Source organism: Drosophila arizonae, chromosome X (genome assembly GCF_054131065.1).
Source record: "Drosophila arizonae isolate 15081-1271.41 chromosome X, UAZ_ARI_1.0, whole genome shotgun sequence".
NCBI classification, from domain to species: Eukaryota; Metazoa; Arthropoda; class Insecta; order Diptera; family Drosophilidae; genus Drosophila; species Drosophila arizonae.
This window is the reverse complement of record NC_142927.1, coordinates 25,394,009-25,418,647: the sequence shown is the minus strand read 5'-3', so window position 1 is coordinate 25,418,647 and position 24,639 is coordinate 25,394,009. Positions and strand designations below refer to the sequence as shown.

General features: G+C 32.6%; 1 protein-coding gene across 25 annotated transcripts in view; it reads left to right on the top strand.

The window, feature by feature from the left end:
- Nucleotides 1–24,639, top strand: part of cac (calcium voltage-gated channel subunit cacophony) — a 68,662-nt gene that overhangs the window by 19,929 nt on the left and 24,094 nt on the right. For 23 of the 25 annotated variants that reach the window (XM_089474749.1, XM_089474731.1, XM_089474739.1 and 20 more), the window contains 9 exons: nucleotides 1,138–1,473; nucleotides 2,762–3,325; nucleotides 6,882–7,025; nucleotides 7,272–7,473; nucleotides 9,554–9,718; nucleotides 10,317–10,427; nucleotides 11,045–11,128; nucleotides 19,552–19,734; nucleotides 21,911–22,005. In XM_089474749.1, the coding sequence (XP_089330875.1) occupies nucleotides 1,138–1,473; nucleotides 2,762–3,325; nucleotides 6,882–7,025; nucleotides 7,272–7,473; nucleotides 9,554–9,718; nucleotides 10,317–10,427; nucleotides 11,045–11,128; nucleotides 19,552–19,734; nucleotides 21,911–22,005 (1,884 nt within the window). Of the gene's footprint in view, nucleotides 1–1,137; nucleotides 1,474–2,761; nucleotides 3,326–6,881; nucleotides 7,026–7,271; nucleotides 7,474–9,553; nucleotides 9,719–10,316; nucleotides 10,428–11,044; nucleotides 11,129–19,551; nucleotides 19,735–20,483; nucleotides 20,576–21,910; nucleotides 22,006–24,639 lie in introns of all 25 variants that reach the window. The other 2 variants (XM_089474738.1, XM_089474729.1) reach the window with 1 other exon arrangement.

The following is a 24,639-nucleotide window of genomic DNA, read 5'->3' as shown; positions in this document are numbered from 1 at the left end:
GTGAAGCCTGCCTCAACTCTCATCTAATGGCACTGAAACGTGAAAGGGAGCGAGAGAGAGAGAGAGCATGCCGATGCTCAGTTGGAGAGGATAGAGCAAATGCTCTCCGTTTTCTTAGCATTTGAAAACAAATACATTTCATAAACCAATCAAATTTGTATTATTAATTTAGTATTATGTAATTCTTATTAGCAAAATCGAGTTTCTTATCTGGATTTAGTTGTACTCTGTGAACCGAGTATACAACATCAACAGCTTTATCTGCTAGAGAACTTGGCTATATTTATTTACTTTTTTTTGCATTATAAATTGGAAAAAGCTAATTGAATCGGAAGTAGGTCGCTGTTGTTACCTAGAAAGAAAGAAATTTTTTTGGTTGGTGGGAGAATATCGGGGGCTAATTGGTGCGATTAGTTGATATTCATTGAACGTCGAACCATTAATGTGTGCAATCTACCATAAAGATCCGGAACGTTGGAGTTTTGGTCTCACAATATATATATTGACCCATATATATATGTGAAAAGATTGGACTTTAGAGCTTGGAGAATTTAGTTAAATGTGATCCTGAAATTCTGCAAGCCAAGTCCTTCCATCGTTTAACCCCCTAGTTGATGCAGCCTCCCTCAGCGCACTCACTCGCTATCGAATAACGTAAGTGTATTATATTTAGCTATGCTAGCCTAGTTGATCTCACTCTTGCTTATCTATTTTCATAATTCATTTCTTTTCCAGCCATGCCATGTTTTGGATTAATTGTTGGCCCCTAGGCACAACATTTCAAGTATTATAACTATTCAACACTCTAGCTGCTGCTACTATCCGATACACTATGCTCACATATATTAGATTGAACAGTTCATATTGGTATATTTGTGTTATATTGAGATCAGTTGACGCACTAGCTATTGCTCTATCAATTGATCACTTGATCACCTGATAACCTGATCACTTGAAACATTCACACATTATGGATTACTTGATTAAGAAATTAAAATTGACCTAAATTGACACTTGACCGGATGCAGGATACAGAGTAGACTTTGGGCTTTACATCGAACATTATCAAGCATACTATTAGCTCCACGTCGACTTTCACTGGAGTCCACTAATCGCATTGTGTCTCTTTTCCAACAGATACTTTATCGTTTTGGTACTCTTCGGTAATTATACGCTTTTAAATGTGTTCTTGGCTATCGCCGTCGATAATTTGGCGAATGCTCAAGAACTGACAGCAGCCGAAGAGGAACAAGTCGAAGAAGATAAAGAGAAACAGCTCCAAGAACTAGAAAAAGAAATGGAAGCCCTCCAAGGCGACGGCGTCCACCTGGAGAACGGCGATGGTACCGTGGCCACCAGCAAGGGCAAAGGCAAAAAGAAGGAGGAAGAGAAGAAGGAGGAGGAGGAAGTTACGGAAGGGCCAAAGCCAATGTTGCCATACTCTTCGATGTTCATACTATCACCAACAAATCCGTAAATATGTTTCTCATCTATATCTAAAGCTGATATTTAATTACAGGGTGCCAGGCTTTCAGGCTGTCAGGCTGCTGCCCGGCGTTGTCCGGTCAATTTATCTTTGATTGAATATATCAAAAGTAAATCTTTGCATTAAATGAAAAAAGAAAAATACTAAAATGGAATATCTGAACAATGTCTAGATTATATTTTCAGTGAGTCAGTCCGAGTCTATGTCTAACGATATTTGAATTACATAATGCATTTATTTTGAAATCTAAAATTCATAAATTCATAAAAATAAAGCTGCTAGGCTTGGCTTTAACTGCCTAGGCAGGGATATGAATAAATATTATTTTTGATTTCAGTATGCGAGGCTTTCGCATAGGTTCGTCAATGAAGGTTAACTCTTAGCACACTTTTATGCTCCACTGTAATTGTTTTAATAATCGATAAACTTCTTTTTAGCCAATGGTAATACCAAATGTACTAACTTGTTTCACTTCTTTTTCTTTTCACTTTTTCTTTTGGATTCGTTACAATTTTCTGTTGCACACTACAATGAAACAAATCAAATCAAATCGAATCGAATCGAATCGAATCAAATCGAATTAAATTAATTGAACTCAACTAAATTAATCAAATTTATATATATATACATATATATCTACATGATAATATATATATTTGTAAATATTTGCACTACAAATATCGACGAATACTTCATTTGTATCCTCCTTGCCTGCAATATCAATCACCTCCATCACGAGCAACTGCAATTCATCTTATGAACCACATCATCATCATTATCTTCAACTATAACTTTTACAACACAACAACTACAACTACAACAACAACAACTACTACTACTACAACGACAAAACAAAATTGATAATTACTTGAAATAAAAACCGATTAAATAATAATTGGAAAACCAAAAACAAAATCGAATTAAATAAAACGGTTGACTAAACAAAACGCAAAAACGCAATCGAAAATCCAAAAAAAAAAAAAAAAAAAAAAAAAAAACTATATAAAATTTAATAACAAATGTAATAAACGAATTAATCGAATCTTGCAATTGTAAACGATAAAAAAAAAAAAAAAAAAAACAACTGAATCTGAACTCTCCATGGCTATCTATTGGAAAATCAAAATCGTTCGAAACAACAATAAAATTCAAAACTAACAAAAAAAAACAAACAAAAATCAAATCAAATCAAAAATCAAAACAAAACCAACCCAACCACCTCTATTGGTACTACAATCAATTAAATGACCTATCTATATCTATGTGCATATACAGCATACGACGTGGCGCCCATTGGGTGGTTAATTTACCATATTTTGATTTCTTCATAATGGTCGTCATATCAATGTCATCAATAGCATTAGCAGCCGAAGATCCCGTTCGTGAGAACTCGAGGCGAAATAAGATCTTAAATTACTTTGATTATGCATTTACCGGCGTATTCACGATAGAAATGTTGCTGAAAATTGTAGACTTGGGTGTCATCCTACATCCTGGCAGCTATTTAAGAGAATTCTGGAATATTATGGATGCTGTGGTCGTTATATGCGCTGCTGTTAGTTTCGGTTTCGATATGAGCGGTAGCAGCGCTGGACAAAATTTGTCCACTATCAAATCGCTTCGGGTGCTGCGCGTCCTGCGTCCATTGAAGACTATTAAACGTGTTCCCAAATTGAAAGCCGTCTTCGATTGCGTCGTGAACTCATTAAAAAATGTTGTTAACATTCTAATCGTGTACATATTGTTTCAATTTATATTTTCTGTTATTGGTGTACAATTGTTCAATGGAAAGTTTTTTTATTGTACGGATGAGAGTAAACATACTTCCGAAGAGTGCCAGTAAGTAAACATTTTCTTTCCGTATTTTCAAAAACATTGACAATTGTTTTTGATTTCACTTTTCGTTTTCGTTTTCGTTTTGGTTTCTTTTCCTTTTCGTTTCTATTTGTATCTGTTCTCAGTTGATTCTGTGTTTCGTAAGTCATACAAATTGTTCATGTTATAGTTTCTATTATTATTTCATAGATCTTATTATTATGATTATTATATCTATTAGACGCGCTACACATACATTTCGGTGTTATCATATCTATATACATATATATATGTGTACATGTATATGCATATATGTATATAAACATACATATGTGTATATAAAGTTTTTCTATACACTCTTGCTCTCTCTCTCTCTGTGTCTCTCCTTCTCTGTCTCTCCCTCTTTTGTATTTATCCATCCGTTTTTCAATCTCTCGATAAATACATGCATTTGAATGTATATATATTTATTGATATGAATATATATGAATATATACATTCATATGCTACATACATATATATATACATGTATATGTTCGATTGATTAGACTCTCTTTAATATACATATATATATAAATACATCAGTTATTGTCTGTGTGCTCCAATCCTTAGCTTGTTATAACTGTGTCTACAAAGCTTTAAATACCTACTACATACATAATAATAGTTAATTGTGTACATGCCTAGCTTTCTTAAATCACAACACGAGTTACATTCTGATATATGTATGTCTAACTTACATCTGTTTTACCTATATGTACATTAGCTTTTTAGGTAACTCTACCAGACTGAACATACATAGATGTCTAACTAATTGATCAACCTATCGCTATCTCTCTGTGTGTGTGTGTGTGTGTGTGTGAGTGAGTGTATGCTTGTTTATGTGTGCCTCACATATGAGGTGTTAATTAGCACTACGCTAGCTAGTTGTCTACCTTGTTGTCTCTATGTACACAGTTCAATACCCTTATATATATCAATATGTATTACATATATAACTACTCTACAACATGAACCAAGTTTGATCAACAAAATATTCTGATATACAATATACATACATACTCGTCCTGCTCGAGCAGATGTCAAGTTCAGTTCTGTTCAGTTGAGTTGTGATAAATGATTTCAGATCAAGCGGGAGAGTGAGCTGCGATGCCCAAGACAGGGACCAGGATTCTGAGCATAGAAGTTGATCGCTTGCAAATGAATACTATATATAAATATACACATGCATATATGTATATATAGTGGAGCAAGAATGATTAAAAATCTCTCTTTACTTTATGTTGTACTAAATGTATTTGTTTTTGGTCTCTCCTAACCGTAACTTTTCCGATTGTACATTCTTTAAGTTTCGATTTGATTTTCGTGTTCTTTTGCGTTCTCATTTTGTTTTCTTCTGCGTTCTTCTGTTCTAAGATGACAAAAAAGGTGCACTGATTTTACAGAATGTAAGAGTAGCATTTTAAAGTTTCTCGCCCAGTTTTCTTGCCTGAATTGTGCTTCCACCACAATCAAGCGAGTAAAAGGGCCAAAAACAAAACAAAAAATATAAAAAAAAAGAAGAAAAAACTCAACGATAAACATAAATATGTGAATTTAATAACGAAGCAAAAAAAAAAAAAAAAAAAAAAAAAAAACGAACGAAAGACAAACAGCAAAAAGAAAAAAATATAATGGAAACTCAACAAAAAAAAAAAAAAAAAGAAGAAAAGAAATATATATATCTCTAAATCCTTTGATCAGAACTGAAATGCGAAACTACAAATGCCACCTGAATGAAAGACCTTTCTAGTTTTATTCTATATGATTTTCTAGTTAATCCGTTAACTCGATCAATGTATTATTCTGTATCTGTTGCCTTCTAACTACACCAAAATCCAAAGTCCAAAAAAATCAGACAAATCAATTCAATTCAATTCAATTCAATTCAATTCAAGAATTTACTGCCGATCGCGTTTAGCATGTAAATAACTACTATCTATCTATATCTATATCAATATTATTTCTTAACAATTGGGTATTTTACCAAATACCAAAGAGTCCATATTACTACCAGAAGATTTCTTAATAAGTCTGTATCCGCGTACACGTACCAAATAGTATCACAAATCGTTTCAATTTTAATGTAGATCTCGTCGTGTTCCAAACTCCAATCTCTCGTAGTACTCGTATATCACGTGAACCACCAACCACCAACCTAACCCAACCTAGCCCAGCCTTGATTGATCATATCGGAGACTAGTTTTCAACAATCTGCTCCCGTTTTAATTTGCCATTTCTCTCAACTTTTTTGAATTATTCTAACGTCTATTTATACTTTCTCATACTAAATACGTAAATATATATGTTATCTATCTAACATTTCTTTCTAACTACCTACTAGATACGTTAGACTAGTCGCATTTACAACTGATAAGCAGATTCCAAACCAGTTCCCACATTATATATATATACTCTTATATACATACATTGGCAACAAATCGAGAAAAGAAAGCCCACATTGAGATCGAACTGCTAGGGAAGTGCGAGGAAGAGGAGCTATTTTAATTATTATTTGATGCTGTGGCTGTAGCTGCGGCTGTGGCTGCTTCCAACTGATTGACATTCAAATTGATACAAAAATCCACAACATATGTACACGCACATCCTTCTCATCTATGAACACGCTTATATTTCTATATGTAGAGCTCTCTCGCACCGTTAGATCACGTTGATCGCTATGCAAAATTGCTTCCAGACATCGCAAGCGCAGCTTTCTTGTTACACATCGCCGAGCAAACAAGCAGCCAGAAGCAACACTCAAACTACGTCGAACTAAGCAATACACTACCAAACACACTTGGCCTGTAGGCCTACAGCAAAGCGATATAGAATCTATATCAATATCAATATCAATTACAATATCTATAGCTGTATCTGCATCTGAAAGATATGCATTAGGTTTTCGAACATTTCTTTTCTTTGTACGCCTGCTGAGATTGTGCAGTGTTGATTTGGATTGTTCTGGGCTACAGCTAGACAAATTTAAATACTGTCACAAATACTACAATCGCAGAACACACGAATCATCATCCATCAGCTACATGCATACATGCATACGTACATACGTACATACCTGCTTACATGCATTTCAACATACATGCATAAGAATCTGTTTATATTTTTGTTGTGCAATATTTACCTAAAGACGTCAAGATCATTATCGCTATAGAAACTTATTTGTGCTATATCTATTTATTAGATCTATGTATATATTCACGCACACTTACATACATGCATACACACTCTATGTCTATCACACCCACACATATCTAACTTTTAGCAAATATGTTCTCACATATACAATGAATGTTCTTCAACTGAATTTGACTTTATCATTTTATATATGTAGTGTGTGTGTTTATTTTATTTTTTAATTTTTTTTTTGTAACTTGATTTCTTATTCCGACTTCAATTATATATATAATCGAAAAAACAAAAACCAAATAATAACTAAATTCGAACACACCATAAACCAAACATCAACATATAATGTTATATGCAATCCATTGACAACTCAACCCAACCCAACCCACAAAAGGGGTTCGTATTTCAAATACGAGGAAGACGAACTGCTGCCCAAACAGGAGATGCGCGTGTGGAAGCCACGCAGCTTCCACTACGACAATGTCGCCGCTGCCATGCTGACGCTGTTCGCCGTGCAGACCGGCGAGGGATGGCCACAGTAAGCTCTGTTTGCTCTAAGATTTGTGTGTTTTGATTTTGATGCTTTTCCTTGACTTGTATGATTTAACTCACCTGATACTGATACTGATACTGATACTGATAATAATGATAATGATTTAAATATTGTGCTGTTCTGTTAAGCGAGTGCGGATGGTGAATAATGAATTGTTACTTTTACTTTTTTGTTTGTTTTGTGCTATCTTCACACACACTAAAATGTTGCTAAATGGTAACCGTCCAATAGGGTCTTGCAACACTCAATGGCTGCCACTTATGAAGATAGGGGTCCAATCCAAAATTTCCGGATCGAAATGTCCATCTTTTATATAGTATATTTTATTGTATTTCCATTCTTCTTCGTCAACATATTCGTCGCCTTGATTATCATAACATTTCAAGAGCAAGGCGAAGCTGAATTGCAAGATGGTGAAATTGACAAAAATCAGGTGAGCGAGACAATCAAAATTTTTACAAAAAAAACAAAAATAAACAAAATTTAAAAACTACAAATACAACAAAATCAAAACTTAAACAATGCTTTTATGTGTGTGTGTGTGTTTCATTACTCGTAAAATTTATAGTCGTTAACAATTATCTATGTATCTGCACGTAAATGTACACACATACATACAACGATACCCATACATGTACAAGCTACCTCTATTAGATAGTAACCCATTGATGTATGTATATGTATGCTAGCCAAACTCAAATACTAACTACAACCGAAAACACACTGATCGGCAAACGTTGATCGCTCTGCCTGGGCTCTGCCCAACTGCCTTCCAGCCCAACACCCACAAATCGTTCCAATTTCTGCCTTCTACTATATCTTCTATACACAACTCTTCTGACCCCTGGCTTTTGCCCTGCCCCTGACCTGCCTTGTGGATACATATTAGATATTGCGTTTAACATGTGAGAATTGTTTTTTATGGCTGAAAACATTTGACATGATCTCTCAAATATGACATGATACAATATCTAATATAGTAATAATATGATATGAACTGATAAAAAACAATTCTCGTATGCAAATTCCTTTGGAATCTAGCGTAGAATAGTTTAGTTTTCTTTTGTTTTGGAAACTTATTGCAAAACTAGTTTTAAACTCAAGATGTAAATACATCTATCTAGCTATCATGGCATAGGCCTTAGGGCACATTTAGCTAGGGTTAATATATCGATCGGAATCTGTATATAAGACATCATTAGAGACCCATTGAATATATATAGAGAGTGAACATTTACCGGAAAGTAGAGATTTTTGATAATACTCACGATAGTCCTTAAATATTCAGTCATGAATATTTAACGATTAATATCGTAAAGTCATAAGCTATATCAAGTTGCTGAATAACAATACGCTCGACACTGTAAGTATGCCATCAAGCCAGCAATATCTCTTATAAAGGCGATATCCGACATAACCAATTGATATGCATTTCTATTATTTATTAGCTATCGATTTATATATAAAAACACATATATATTATTATTTCCAATGTAACTATATCGACCTACATATGTATATAAATTATAGTAAGGCACCAATTCTCACATCTGGAATCGATTCAACTATTGCACAAAAAATGCAAAATTTTTCCATTCAGTTGATCTTGTATTGATTGGCATGCATCTCACCTAGTAGCTTATGAATAAACATTTCAATTGGGCCGATCAATATTACGTAAAACTCATTAGCGAGCAGACTTTATACATTCATCTTTATATACTATAGCCTGCACCCATTGCAAATGACTGTAGCAGCTGATCCTATATAATATACGTAAATTCTTAATATGGATCCTATATAAAATATGTATAGAAACTTCTTAATCTGGTTCAACTGTTGCGTCGATTTAGCTACTATATACGTCTGTCTCACTATAGAATCCTTTTGGTTCATTAGAATTCGATACTTCGTCTAGTCAACAGAGTAGAGAGAATGAGTTATTGAGTAACTGAAAGTATAATTAGGAATACCTCGTAATAGATAGGCATTACCAAATATTTGCATATTTCTTTCTTATACCCTATACTTGAACAATTATACAATGCCGTTAAAAAAAAATCTAGTTGTCTTAACATAATTTCGTGAAGTTAATTTGTTTGAGCACCAATGAATTTCGAAACAGCCTAAGATACTCTGTGCTAGTCAGAACTGGGTATATTAAAATATTTCTCGATCAATTCTACTTAAAAGTAGCTTCGATTAAAAACTAATTGTTCGATTTTTTCATCACTTTGATTATTTTATAAGACCTTTAGACAGTTAACATATGTTTCAACAGACTATTAAAGATGCTAGTAGACTGGAGTAGTTGTCGCCAACATTAAGAAGCTTAGTTGATACTTGACATACAGCTATTGAAGACATAGCCTTCTATAGCTGTCAGCTCGTTCTCAGTTCTCAATTTGCATTGGGTGCTGGACATAATTTATAGCAAATATAAAATGTTTAGCTCTACACAATTTGTTGCTAGTTTCGCATGTGGTATTATTTAATTGTCTCTTTTCCCACAGAAATCGTGCATTGATTTTACGATCGGAGCTCGGCCACTTGAGCGATATATGCCCAAAAATCGAAATACCTTCAAGTATAAAGTGTGGCGCATTGTTGTCTCTACACCATTCGAATACTTTATAATGATGCTGATTGTGTTCAATACGCTGTTGTTAATGATGAAGGTAAGTTACTGATTCATGATTCACGAATATGAATACTAATACGGTATAGTATATACGAGAATATTCTGATGAGTAAGAGAAACGTATTCATTACCATAAAAATGAGCCAGTCTATAGCTAATAGCTATGCAATATTGCTCAAAGCTTTTGCATTATAGTTGACATAAATAGAAGATTTCAATTTAGAATTATGTTCATAATAATTAAATCCCAATACACTCGTACAAAGCACTTTATCTGAATCGTGCAATATATATACCGATATATTCGAAATGTATTTCATTTATTAATTTCTTGGTTTTGATAGACTGAATGATACAAGTTCTAGTTGGAATACTAAACTTTTTCAAGAAAAGAATGAAATCTACTTTATTTAAAAGTTTCTCTAAAAATGTATTCAGAACATAAATTGTAATTATCAGGAGATATTCAGAGCTCTCTACAAAGACACACAACTCATCAACTCAATATACGTAATATTGAATTCTGAAATGGAACAAAGTAGCAAAGTTTTTGTCAAGGGACTTTTAGACATCCTTTGTATTTTTACAGTCAAGAAGATTTCTAGACTAATCATATACAAACATCATCTCAACAGTATCATAATCAAAGCGAGATGTACGAAAAGTCACTAAAGTACATCAACATGGGATTCACAGGCATGTTCAGTGTTGAAACTGTTCTAAAAATAATTGGATTCGGTTTCAAGGTAAGTTACATAAGTATTCAAGCTCAATATTATTCAAACTCAGCATTATTGCTAAACATTAAGTCTTAATGGGTGGGGTATCTATAAGAGGGAAGATAGGTTCAAGTAAACCTATATAAAAATGAATGAAGACCTATATGCTCATTTCATTTATGTTGAAGCTGTGACGCTCAGCTCGAGTTATAAATTTTCTCGAATAATTGTAAGACTTTCCTATATCATATAGGAGTTTTCCTGTTGGATGTATCCGACTTACGAGTTACCCGACACCTCGATCCACTATATATACAAAGTCATTCAAATTCTAATCTATCTATCTCTGATCTTTGATCACTGACCTCTAATCTTTGATCTCTGATCTCAAATCTTTGAACTCTGATCTTTGATTTATAATCTCTAATCCTCAATCTTTAATTTCTAAGCTCTGATCTCTAATTCCTTATTTGTGATCTATGATTTTTGACCTCTAATCCCTGATCTGTGGTCTCTGATCTTTGATCTCTGATCTCTGATCGTCTCCTGCTAGAATTTTCTCTACGAACATGGGTAGAGCTTTGCTTACGTATATATCTAAGCTTAAGTACGCTAAATAATATTTTGAAACATTTGTTTTATAGAACTTTTTCAAGGATCCATGGAACATTTTTGATCTAATTACGGTATTGGGCAGCATTGTGGATGCTCTCTGGATGGAATTCGGGGTAATTATATGCTGTTCAGCACGAGCTTAAACTATGACCCATACATATTATTGTTGTGTTCGATTTATGTAGGCCGTTTTGCAAGACAAACAAACAATGTAATTCATAAGTTAAACAACAAAGTATATATATATATTTCATTTTGTGTTCTTTTTTGTTTGGTTCTTTTACCAAGATACTCGAACCCGAACACAATTCATATGAATACCAAAAATCACAAATATGCAAACATATACACCCACACAAGATGTATATATCTATATACACACGTACACATGTTAATGTGAACAGACGTGCATATGTATTTAAGTCACAATTCTATGCAATAAACGGACTATTGTGATCTTCAACGAACGGACGATACATGTGAATGAGAGAGTATATGACATATGCAAAAATGAATTTTAAGTTAACTATTAATGATGAATTGAGGTGATTTCGATTCAGAGTATATATGTATATGAAACGTTGAAGCACCCGTGAATAATATCACGAATTTTGACCTATTTAAGAGAGTGGGAAAAAACCTTTGGTGGGGTAAATTTCTTGGGTGATTATCATCTATTCATAATCATAATCTCATACTAAATATTTTGGGATAGGACTTTTAAGTATTTATATTATAGATATACTTATCTCATCTACTGCCTACCTCAGGGTCACGTGCAATCCTTACGGAGTGTGTGTTATAGACAACATCTGACACTGCTGTTAATATATATATATATGTACTATATGTAAGCACAGGCACACAAGAAATTGTTAATAACAAATTTACCTTTGATTTAACACAGAAACAAAAACAAAAACAAAATTTTAATATTTCTTTTATAAACTCCCACGAAATACAGAAATTAATAATCATATTTCTTTTTGATTTCCTTTTTCATATTTATTTGTGTACGAAAACGATTACCAAATACGAAATGTGGTGTCAAAATCGGGAAAACCAAATCCGAATCAAACCAAAAAAAAAAAAAAAAAAAAAAAAAAAAAAAAAAAAAAAATGATGAATGCAAAAATATAATAAAATAAACACTCACGCAATCAAACAAAAATATGTACACCCTTCACATATATATTAATGTATGAATTATGTAACACATGCAAATCTATACGCATTACCTGCATACCTATGTACATGTATATACATTATGTACATGCACTCACATGCGTGTGTGTGTTTGTACATCCATTTATGCATGTATATGTATATATGTATGTAAACATCAATTATATTATACAAATGCCTCCTATCAATAAATATTCCCACATATAAATTGGCCATCGGGAAACAAAAACCATCACGTTTATCACTGTCCAACACGATATATGCATATATATATCTATATCAATAATAACCAAAAATTATAAACAAAAAACAATTTAAAAAACAAATACAAAAACACCCACACATGTACTATGTAATTACAACACCAATGCCAAATATCAAATACCAAATACCAAATGCAATGAATATGCAACTAACTCGTTCATCACCAATCACAACTTGTATTAAACAAAAACAAAAACAAAAACAAAAAAACCAAAAAAAAAAACAAAAAAAAAATGAAAAACAAAAACAAATTCACCGAACAAAATTAATACCACGATATGAAATATGAAACGAACCCAATCAACAAATTGAATTGTATTACAAACATGTTGTCATTCAACAATTATTACTATGCATGCATGTGTGTGTGAATATGTGTGTATGTGTTGACACGCACACGCACACACACCAAATGGCACACACATATGCATACATACATATATATCCATATATATATACATATGTATATATATCGCAATATATGTATACATATATATCTGTATATGTATAACTCATCAACAACTACATCGACATGTACAACAAATTTCAACACCAACAGCACGATGTAAGTACGAAACACAATCTACACAGAAATTGCATTTTTCCAAATCCTACTATGTGTACAAAAAGTCAAATGATTTAGCTTTCGCTTTTACTGCTAAGCACTTTTCACTTACCTACCTAAACTAAGCTTATTAGATTTTATACTTTTCCATAACATTCTCTATTCATTTTCTCCTCCACACGCATACACACACACACGACCTCACACACACACACTAAACAATTTGCCCACACACATTTGTATTAAAGAGTTGCATTTATTTCTATCTACTATCATTTAACAGCGGCGAATCTAACAATTAATATTAACTCCTAATCTTAATCTTAATGAAACTGAGTAAACTAATTATCAAATATATATAGTATATATTTATAGCTATATACCTATATATATGGGACTCTGATTCTGAAAATAAGTTGTATATAGATAACAAGTTAAACTATAATTTCGTATAGCTCGAATTATTTATGCATATAAATATATTTGCCACAAAAGCTTTTCAGATCTCCATTATAAGTTCATGTCAAATATATTTGCTGTAAAAGCCTTTAACATCTCTCGATATAAAGATTTCTATCATAAGCTCACATGAAACATACTTGCTATAAAAGCTTTTAAAGTCTCTAGATATAAATATCGCTATCATATATTCATATCGAGCGTATTTGCTATAAAAGCTTTTAAGGTCTCTAGATATAAAGATTACTATTATATATTCCTATAAAAGATATTTGCTGTAGAGATATATATTTGCCTCTGGCACCAATAAATTCTTTTCCTATATTCAAGGAATTCTAAACCTTTAAGCTATATATAGTTTTGATAGAGCTATGTCATTTTCCTAGCTGGAGAGAGCCAAAGAGTTGATCAGTGAAATTAATTTTGTGTATTTCTAATTTTTTTGCTGCATTGTTTTTTTTTTTTTTTTTTTTTAGTGTAGAGCAATTCTAAAGATCGTCGATCGATGTTACCCGATATACATAAATATATATGTATATGATAGTAGGGGTATTTGGATTTTCGGCTCGCCGAACACAATTCGTTTGCCTTGTTTCAATCAACTTCTTTGTTTCCTTCCGTTGCGCCTATATACATACATACATAGTATTTCTGTGATTTTTCCCATTTTCTGTTGCGAAGCACACCAAATTGCGATTGTATCTACTTCTCTTTTAAATTGCGTGTCTAAGTCTGTAGTCAAGTTGGTAGATGAACTTATAAAGCGGCTGGATGGGTGTCACGTTCTTTAGTTTCTTATTTCCTTTTTCATAAATATTTATGATTTAATTAGAAATTTGATCAAACAATTGCTTTGTGACAGACGACTTGCATATACTTCACACTATACCGAATGTTGTTTTGTAGACAATTCGAACTCGCACTCAATTATTTACGTATGTATTTGGCAAAAGTCCAAGATCAAGAGATCAGATGGTCTGCCTTAAGCATTAAATGAAATCGATTTTAATAATTATTTTCAAATATTTCCTTCTATATGTATATACAATGTTTCACTCTAGTATTTAATATGATATTTTGTCTTTGCTATATAAATAAATAAACATTTCAAACAAAAGAGAGAAAATGAAGCAGACTTTCAGGCGATTTACCTTTAGTTATATGAAGCTATGCAACAGTTGTTCTATTTCACCTTCTTTTTGCTCAATATTTGCGCATGGATTTGATTGATCGATCTAACAAAAAAAACAAAAACCAAAAACAAAAAACCCGAGCCTGTATTCTTTTATTTAACATGAAAAATACAAAGCTTTCTCTATACTTGAACATGAAACTTGCAATGAAAACTGAAAACTTGAAACTCGTTCAAAAACGCTTTGATGACACTCACACACACACACGCACACTAAGAGAGACACGCGATTCGAACAGTCCCAACTACAGTATAATACCAAGTGCCAATACAATAACAAACTATAATTTAATATCGATAAATTCAACAAATATCGATACGATATCGATTGCGTGTAACTGTGTAAGTGGAGTTATTTAGCTAACAAGCGTGGCGAATGTAAGTAATAGTAATATTGGATTCAAGGACTTCCATTCCAAAATCTATGTGCACTCAAAGACTTTCTTAAATACCAAATATATACTTGTGTATATCCTCTATAAACTGTATATAGCAAACATGTTCGCATGAAGTAAGCTCCATATGGATACTTAGAGTGTCTCGCTTCTCAGCACATGGCAAGAATATATATTTTTCATATATATTGTTGCCTACTCTAACTATTTTTAATTATTTTAACTAGGTGCCTCGAATGTAGAGCTTTCAACTATCCCCTCTAAACCGACTACGGGTCTACAACCACTTTCCAATATCTTACTAGTGTTCATTCTCTATCTCTTCTGAAGATTCTACATCTAACTGACATACCTCCTTCAATAAGCCTGAATATATATTTTTTTCTTTGCTGTCTTCATATGCTAAGATCGTCGCAATCGTCCCAATCGATCGATCGATCGATCCATCGAGTTGGCTTGCTGATAAACTGATCCTTATAAACTGTAGTCCATAGTCTAGTGTTATGATGCAAGTACGAACCTTTTTCAAATTGATTAGATTGATTCGATGCATGCTGCAACTGAAAGAAGTTCCCTCTGAATGCCATTGGGTGCTGTTAGGCTTAAGCTGCTGTATAACTTTGCTTTGTTCACACGATACTTTAAGAGATTTACATACAACAATACCATATTTAGATGTATATGAATGTATATTTTTCGACCACTGCCTCAGGTATGTAAGTCCCATCATTCGGTGTCATCATGTGATGCACAATACTTGCTGCCCTTGTCCATTAGCTTGCAGTTAACACTCAGTTAAGATCCAGTACAACAACGATTCATACGTAGTTAAAGGTAGAGACGTACAAGGCTTGATAGAGCAGCAGCGCGATATGAAACGATATACATATATAAACAAAAACAAAAACAAATACCAACCAAGAAACATCAACATATACAACAAAACACACGAATACTAATTCTGTTCACAAATTTTCATTGATTTCTCTCTCTCTCTCTATATATATATATATTTGCAAACTGCAACAAATTCAATTCAACTATTATTACTAATTTTCAACTCTACTTTATTAATTTCTTTGTTATTTTTTCTTGGAATAAAAAAAAAAAAAAAAAAAAAAAAAAAACTAAATCGACTGTCCTTAACGCCGCCAACAACATCGTATGAAAACTGCAATTCGATGAAAAAAATTTATATATAAAAAAAACCATATCAATACGTACTCGTTATGGAAAATAAAACTATTCCATATAAATTAAAAATAATATAATATATATACATTAAATACAAAAAAAAAAAAAAAAAAAAAAACACCTGATAAAATGAATAACAACAAAATATACCCTATAATATTTGACAAAATGAATCAACGTCTGACCACACTGCAAAAACACTGCAAATCACACATTTCATTATCGTTGAAACTGTCTTGAATCGAATCGAATCGAATCGAATCATCCTTTGGCTGCTGTCGAAACCGAAACACACTAAAAACAATCTGTGCAAATTTTGGATTTGCCGTACTCGAATTGTTCTGAAATACCAAATACCGGGCACAATGCGGTTCTATTAATTGATTGCTCAATTGATTCACAAATACCGAATCCGAATCCAAATACGAATACGAATACGAATCCGAATCCACATAAATTTCAAATTGAATATGGTTTCTCTGACTATCCAACAGGATGTAAGTAAACAAACCAAAACCTAAAGAAATCTATTCTCTATATTTTGTTGTCTTTTGCGTTCGTTCTCTTGTTTTCCTCCCCCAATTACTATATTAATGTATTTAACAACGACTGAAATCGAAAGAACTTATATCAATTAGCAAATTAGCTAAACGTTTACTTTACTAAGTATATCCAAAACTATTCCGAAACTATATTCACATCGCATCGTTGATGTTTTGCTCTTCCGTAGTTCAAACTATCGAGAATACACCCATACATATATATGTATATATACATACATACATACATGTATATGTTGCATATGTATATGTATTTAGCTGCTCATTAGCTGAACATATTCTAGTGAACAGACAACAAATCATAAACCTTATCATTTATCGTAGTGCTGTTACCCTTCGGTATGGATATTGGCCAAGATGTAATTTTGGCATTCCAAAATATACTATATACGAATCGTATTGCTCTCCTCTCTCTCTCTCTCTCTGCCTCTCTTTATATATATATATATATATATATATATATATATTATATATCTTTTCATTAATAATGCTTATATCCCATCATGTTAGTGAAGATTCGAATCGAATCGAATTCTAGTTTTTCCCCCTACCGTCCAATAGGTATCGAATAAGTCTTGGCCATGTTTTTTGTATACATACACGTCTTATGTACGTTCAACGGATCGAATCAATGTCAAGCTTAGTTTATTCTCTTAATGTCATCCACTCGCACCATCCTCCCAACTGCTTCACTATAGCGATAGCAACAGAGCATTGTTGTAAACTACATCTATGTAAACCAATCCGCATATACATATGTACATATTTATTCAACGATAATTGTACTACACACACTCACACTCTCACAGACACACACACAGACACATATTTCTATATATATATATATACATCTATAACTGTTTTACTTTCTAATCTTAACTATTTACGTAGAGGCCACGTCGAGGCGGTATGCGTCGCCCCAGTCAGCGGGTTGCCAAGGCCCATCTATATATACAAACGTTTTGGCCACTCCCACTGTCACTCTTCACGGTCACGGTGACAGTGACCGTGATCGTGACTTAGCTGTGACCGCCATTCTAGTCTGTATATATAGATGTGCACTGTTTGTAAATTATATTATGCAACAACAGCTGATTAGTAAAATATTTTGGTCAAAGTTTTGAATCGGTTTATATTTTCGTTTTCTCGTTTGTGTTTGTGTTTTTGGTCCCTCAAATGTCTTCGAACACCGAACTAACAAACTTGTCCCCACTTCTTGACTGCTTAAACTTACTTTTACACATGAAAAAAAAAAAAAAGAAACAGAAAATATGAATAACAATTTGAATAATGAAACGTGTACAAATAACAACAAAAGAAACGAAATGAAAAAGAAAAGAAAAATGTACATACAGGATAATAATAAAATGGAATTTTTTCTTTTTGTTGCCTTTTTAATTCGTAATGAAAAATTGTCTTTATGTATATTATGGTATTCGTTATGCTTTTGTCTTTTCCATTGCAAAAACTAAAACCTCAACTAAACCAAAACTCGCCCAAATAGTTTAGTACAGTACAAAAACAATAAAAACAACAAAAACAATTTCAAATTTTGTTTAGAAATTTTCAACCCAAGGCCCAAATACTTGACACATTTTCAAAACTGTTTTGTAATTAGTATCAGCATCAAAAAAAAAAAAAAAAATACAAATGCACATGTTACGCTGTATTGGTGTGGTAGTCAACACACACACACACATACATGCAGACACGCACAATCACATACAGAAACAGACTACAATTTACTTAATATTTGATAACAGCAATTTCTCAATAGTTTTTTGATCAAATTTAACGAAAACAAAAACACAAAATTTCGATTCAAACAAAACATATGTATATTTGCATTTGCTGTATTTTGATTAAGGTACAAACAGTTTGAAACACATTTTATTTAGCATTTTGTTGGAAAGAATCTACGATTTTCCTTTACCATTATCATTATTATTATTATTATCATTATTGTTATTATTATTATCTCTCTCTCTCTATATATATACTATATCTGAGTAAACATACCTATTATGCAAATTTGATTGTAATTATTTTGTAATTAATAACTATATATACTATATATAGAAAAGGTAAATTTCAATTTCAACTTTTTACTAACCCATTCAAAATTCTTCAATTATATTTTAACGATTCGGTCATTACTAACCAGTCCAACTACTAATTTACTTAACTACCAATATGTATTATGTATGTACTTTTTATTATGTACTAGCTGCTAGTACCACCAACTAACTAGAACCTACAACAGCTGCTACTACTGCACCACTACTAGTATAACTATAAAACTACTATAAATACTACTACTACTACTATTACTACTACTATAACTACTACTGCTACTACAGTAATTACTATAACTACTACTAATACTACTACTATTACTACTACTAATACTACTATTACTACTACTACTACTACTACTACTACTACTACTACTACTACTCTTACTGTTAGCTGCTACTAAGAACTAACGAACTAATTTGAAAAAAAAAAAAAAACAAATAAAAACAAAAAGATGAAACTAGACCTGAGATTATATTCGAAGGGTTCCCCTAGGCAACTCGCCTCGAATATATCTGAACTCATCGGTTTCACAACGATACACCATCTCTCTAATCTGCTCTCCTTATTTTCTGTTTTTCTTCGTTTTTTTTCTCTCTCTCTCTTTCTCTCTCTCTCTCGCCCTTTGACCAATAATATTTTACAGTCGAACTCAATCAACGTTGGCTTCCTGCGTTTGTTTCGTGCGGCGCGTCTTATCAAATTGCTTCGACAAGGATATACAATACGAATTCTCCTGTGGACCTTTGTACAATCATTTAAAGCACTTCCATATGTTTGTTTGCTTATTGCAATGCTATTTTTTATATACGCCATTATTGGCATGCAGGTAAGTCTGTGTTCCCCAGCCTCGGAAGCTCAGTTTGTCTTTTGAGTGTTACGAGAAACTAAGCTAAAGAAAAGAAAACACAAAAAAAAATATGTGAATCGCGATTGAAACACGAATGTATAACACATTAGAACAGTTGTTGCTCATGATCAGATTTCGGGTGATATAGCCAACATAAGACGTGGTGGGAGCTCTTTGAACAAACCTAAAGTTAGGGAACATATATTTTTGGTATCATTTGATCATCGTTTCGAACACACACACACACACACACAAATACAATAATTTCTCTTTCTTTTCTCTCTGTTTTGTATTGTTTCATTCTCACCACAATCTAGTCTGTAAGCATCATACAACACCTAGCAGTTAGTCTGACATATTACAAACAAAACTAACTAATTTTTAGATACGCACAATAGGGCGTACACCCGATCTGAATTCAATGTTAGCATAGGCGAAGCTGAAAGTTTTCTTTTATTTAGCTAAAGGTCTAACTGTAGTGACTAGTGTTTTTATTATGTTTGATTTTAAATAGGTACATTTTGGGTGTAGAGGGTGTAGACCACGCCGATTTCAAAGAGCGCGTTCGATATATAAATAAACATATATATACATACATATGAATTTGTAGATATTTGTATGTATATATATATATATATGCCATTCTATATAGATGTCAATTTAGGAATCTAGTTATACAACATGTAATGAATAATCTAAATCAATTATAATATCTCACAAACTGAAAGGTATTCGGCAACATAAAATATGATCCGGACACCCAACTGAATCGTCACAATAACTTCCAATCGTTCTCTGGAGGAATCATGCTGCTCTTTCGGTAAACGAAGAATACGGTTGTACCCTAGTGTAACTCTTAGTGTCTATTAACGATACGGCACAACCAACAGACAAAGCGCATATTCGTACATAAGTTGATTCATTCATGTATTAGCGACTGTAACTGTAATCGAATTCAAATTGAGAGGACATTCTCGTACCCCAATTACCAAATATATATCTATATCCATATATACATATATATATTTACTATTATATATACGTTACATAAACTAACAGTCAATAACAGTTGATCTCACATTGAGCAAGTCACAAAGGGAACGCAACGAATGATTATGATTCGAATATAAATTGCATTTCTCATCCGCTCAATCTGGCGTGTCCTTTGTGACTTGGGATGGCTTTGAAAGCATTTTGTATGTAGTTAACTCACATTCACAAGCATAACTAAGTAATTTGTAAACTCGTTTGATTCGTTCGACGACACAATGCGCTCATTCATCATTAGCTTTAACTGTATGCAAATGTTGGAGTTGAAAATTGAAATTGAAATTGAATTTGGATTTGAAATTGAAATTGAAATTGTAACTAGCTACAGTTGTAGTTCGAGCTCGCGGTAGTTAATATAGCTAACTAGTATAGCATAGTATCTTGTACATCTTCATTTGTTATAACATTATCGTTGCAGCAAGTTTTGCTCACTGGCATTCTCGTTTGGCATTTGAGCAGAATACAAATGTATAATACACTTAAAAAAATCAATATACACATAAGTTGTAAGAAACATTTGACGGTTTGCGGTTAACGGCTTGCAATTTGCTATAAATCTAGTGGCTTGATTGATTTGCAAATTAATAATGTTGCGTTAGAGTTCGATTAAAGCAAACTTCTTCCTCTATTTAAATACCTTTCCATTTCTTAATCCATTTAATACCTCGTAATTTATAGCAAATCTCATTCAAGTTTGGTACGAATCAGGAGGCACTTTATAATTATCTGTTCTGATTTGATTTCATTTGGTTTGGTTTGATTTACCCTCTGCAACACATCTATATACCCATATAAGCATTTATATTCGTATTATTTGCATTAGGTATCCCTGAATATGTATCCATATCTCTGATAAGCAAACCCCCATATTATATTCACCTATTCCGTGTAAAGCAAGAGAAGCGTAAACCAAAGTGAAGTAAAGTAGGTGGCTATATGAGCAATGTGTTTCAGCAACTGTGGGTCAAATGTCTTTAAGAGCAGAAGAGGAGAATTGTTCAAGGGCGAAAATGTGTTACGTGTTGAAGGAAATTTTCACATTTTATAGCAACAAATACAAATGCAAATAATTAATATTACTTACCGATATTTAAATCGTGCATAGGTATTCGGAAATATCAAACTAGGTACAGTGGAAAATTCTATTACTAGGCACAACAACTTCCAGTCATTTGAACAAGGCGTCATGTTGCTCTTCAGGTATGTAAATCATAAAAACTCCTCCGACTAATCGCCTAGACTTAATACAAAACTAAACTGTTTCTTAAGCAAATTTTCGATTTTCCATAGTTAAGACAAATAATAAGTACCTGCATATATATACCGATGTATATCTACATATATATATATATATGATTTAAGAAATATATATGTATATATACATATGTATATCCATATACATAGTTATAGTCCCACATTTAACATACAAGCTACCTTAGCGTTAATAAATAAACATATAATAATATTTAATAGAGTTCTGTTCTCGTCGTGATGCAGTTGGCTGGCCAACCCCACTGTAGTATTTTACTATATACATACTATATATTTCTAAAACTATTAATGGGAAACTAGGAATCGTTTGTTCTAGCATACTATATAGCATCAATTAACCTAGGCAAGTTTATTCTTAACAACATACATAACTTAGATCCTTAGCAAAAACCAACATGGTTAGGTTCTCGACAATCACGAGACGCCGCGCCACTCAAGCTGAGAAGAAAGAGAGTACGAGCCTCTAAGGGATCTCAAATTACTGTACATTTCAGTCTCTTATAGTCGAAACTAAGTATTTATCACTGCGACAATCAAAGCTTTATACCAGTGCGTAAGTAGACTTATCTCTCGGTGCAAGAGTCTTGGTTGTGTAGGCCAGTGTAGCCATAGTAGAACTGTCATCATGCAACTACATATATATATTAAGATATATACATAATGTACATACATAACTAGAATTCACATCCAGCTTATCTTTTCGTTTCTAGTATTACATAATTTTGTATTCTAAAAAGAAAAAGAGGAAGAGAAGAAAAGTAGATAAAAACAAACATACATAGGACATTTACCAGCTCTCAGAATGTACCCGAGTCCCAAAGTCCAAATCTCTCTGTTCAACAACTTCAAATTTGGAATAACTCACAAACTCAACTGATTAAGTATACAAAATCCTATCGCTAAAGTTGACAGACCAAAAGCTGTTTCCCCAATAAGGATTACACTATGTTTGTGGGTGTGATTTCCTGGCGTAACCTGTGCAACAATTTTTTTAAAGAAGTAGTCACAATATTTGAAAGTAATCGTCTTCCCTTACGATGATTTGATTTTCAACTTTCTGATCAAAACTTCTTGTGAAGTCGATGCTATCTGTCAAGTCTGGCTTAATTAAATAATTTTTTTTATTTTTTTATTTTTCAACAGTTCTTAGCATATGCCATATAATTATTTTGATGAATCAAACTTTATTTTTTACAATGATTAAGTTATCTAAATTATCTAAACCATTTTTGTTAGATCTTTATTACAAAGAACATGTAAGAGCAATTCAGTCGGGCGTTACCGATTGCAGAATACTCATTCACGAACGAAACGCTGCCAGATCCATTTTCCGTTTTCCGCCAATGATTTGCATTCATACGGACATTGCACAAAACCAATATACTCATCTCAGCATCGTGAATGAGTATAACAAAATAACTACATATTCCCTATTATTACTGAAATTTTCCAATTGATTCTGCTCAAGTGAGCTTGTAGTTGACCCAATTGAAAGCTGGTAAATGTCCGCTGTATAAGTCGCTATTGTATGTATGTACTATAGGGCAGTAAATGGTATTCGTAGCAGTGAATTTCGGCTAGTCGGAGTCATGGTAGCTTGGCTATAATACATACATACATAACTAGTATATACAAACGTAGTAACGTGTGAGAGTTCATTAGCCTCAAACTGCGCATTTCCACTTAAATATGTTTCTTTTTCCTTTTGTTCCGTACGTACGTGAGAGGAGTCGAAAGTTGAGTACTTCCAATGAATTGAGTCTAATATGCCTACAACTTTGATTATTGCAAATAGAAAAAAAAAAATAATAATAAATAAATAAATATAGCTAAGAATTTCGACTTTGTGTATATAGATCATTGCTAGTATTATTTCAGATATGCCTAGAAATGCATATCTGGCCTATGTGTATTATGTAACCAAACTATTCCCATGTATGTATGTGTGTGTCTTTCCAAAAGCAAAAACCAAAACAAAACAAAACAAAAACAAAAAAAATTATCAGATGCAATTTAATTTGGCAAAGTTTTGCACTTTTATTGTTGGCGTTGGAGTTGTTGCAGTTGCAATTAAGTTGATTGAGCTAAGTTATTTTTAGTTTTTGACAAATGTTTCTCACCGTAGTTATGCTAAATACTTGGTAATCGTATGAACAGCGAGGACAACACCTACATATTCAATACTAATTACTATATATACACATATATAATTTAACTGGATGCATATGTATGTATATATATAGTATATACAAACGACATGGACCTACAAATACTTACCTCATCATGGTTGTCCCTCCCAAAATCTAAGATACTTTAAAATTGGGCTCGAGCTATCTCCTAGCCGAACATTTGAGCAATTTTTTCTTGTTTCTTCTTCATTTTATTTCAACTTTGGGTCAGACTTTTGCTGGCTGAAATATTAGTTCCGAGGCAAATAATAATTAATGTGTCAAAATATGAATTTATTAAAAAATGTTTCGTTATTTCAATGCCATTTTTATACTCACTGACGAAAGTAAAATGAGTATATTGGTTTTGTCCATTATCTGTATTGTTGTCTGT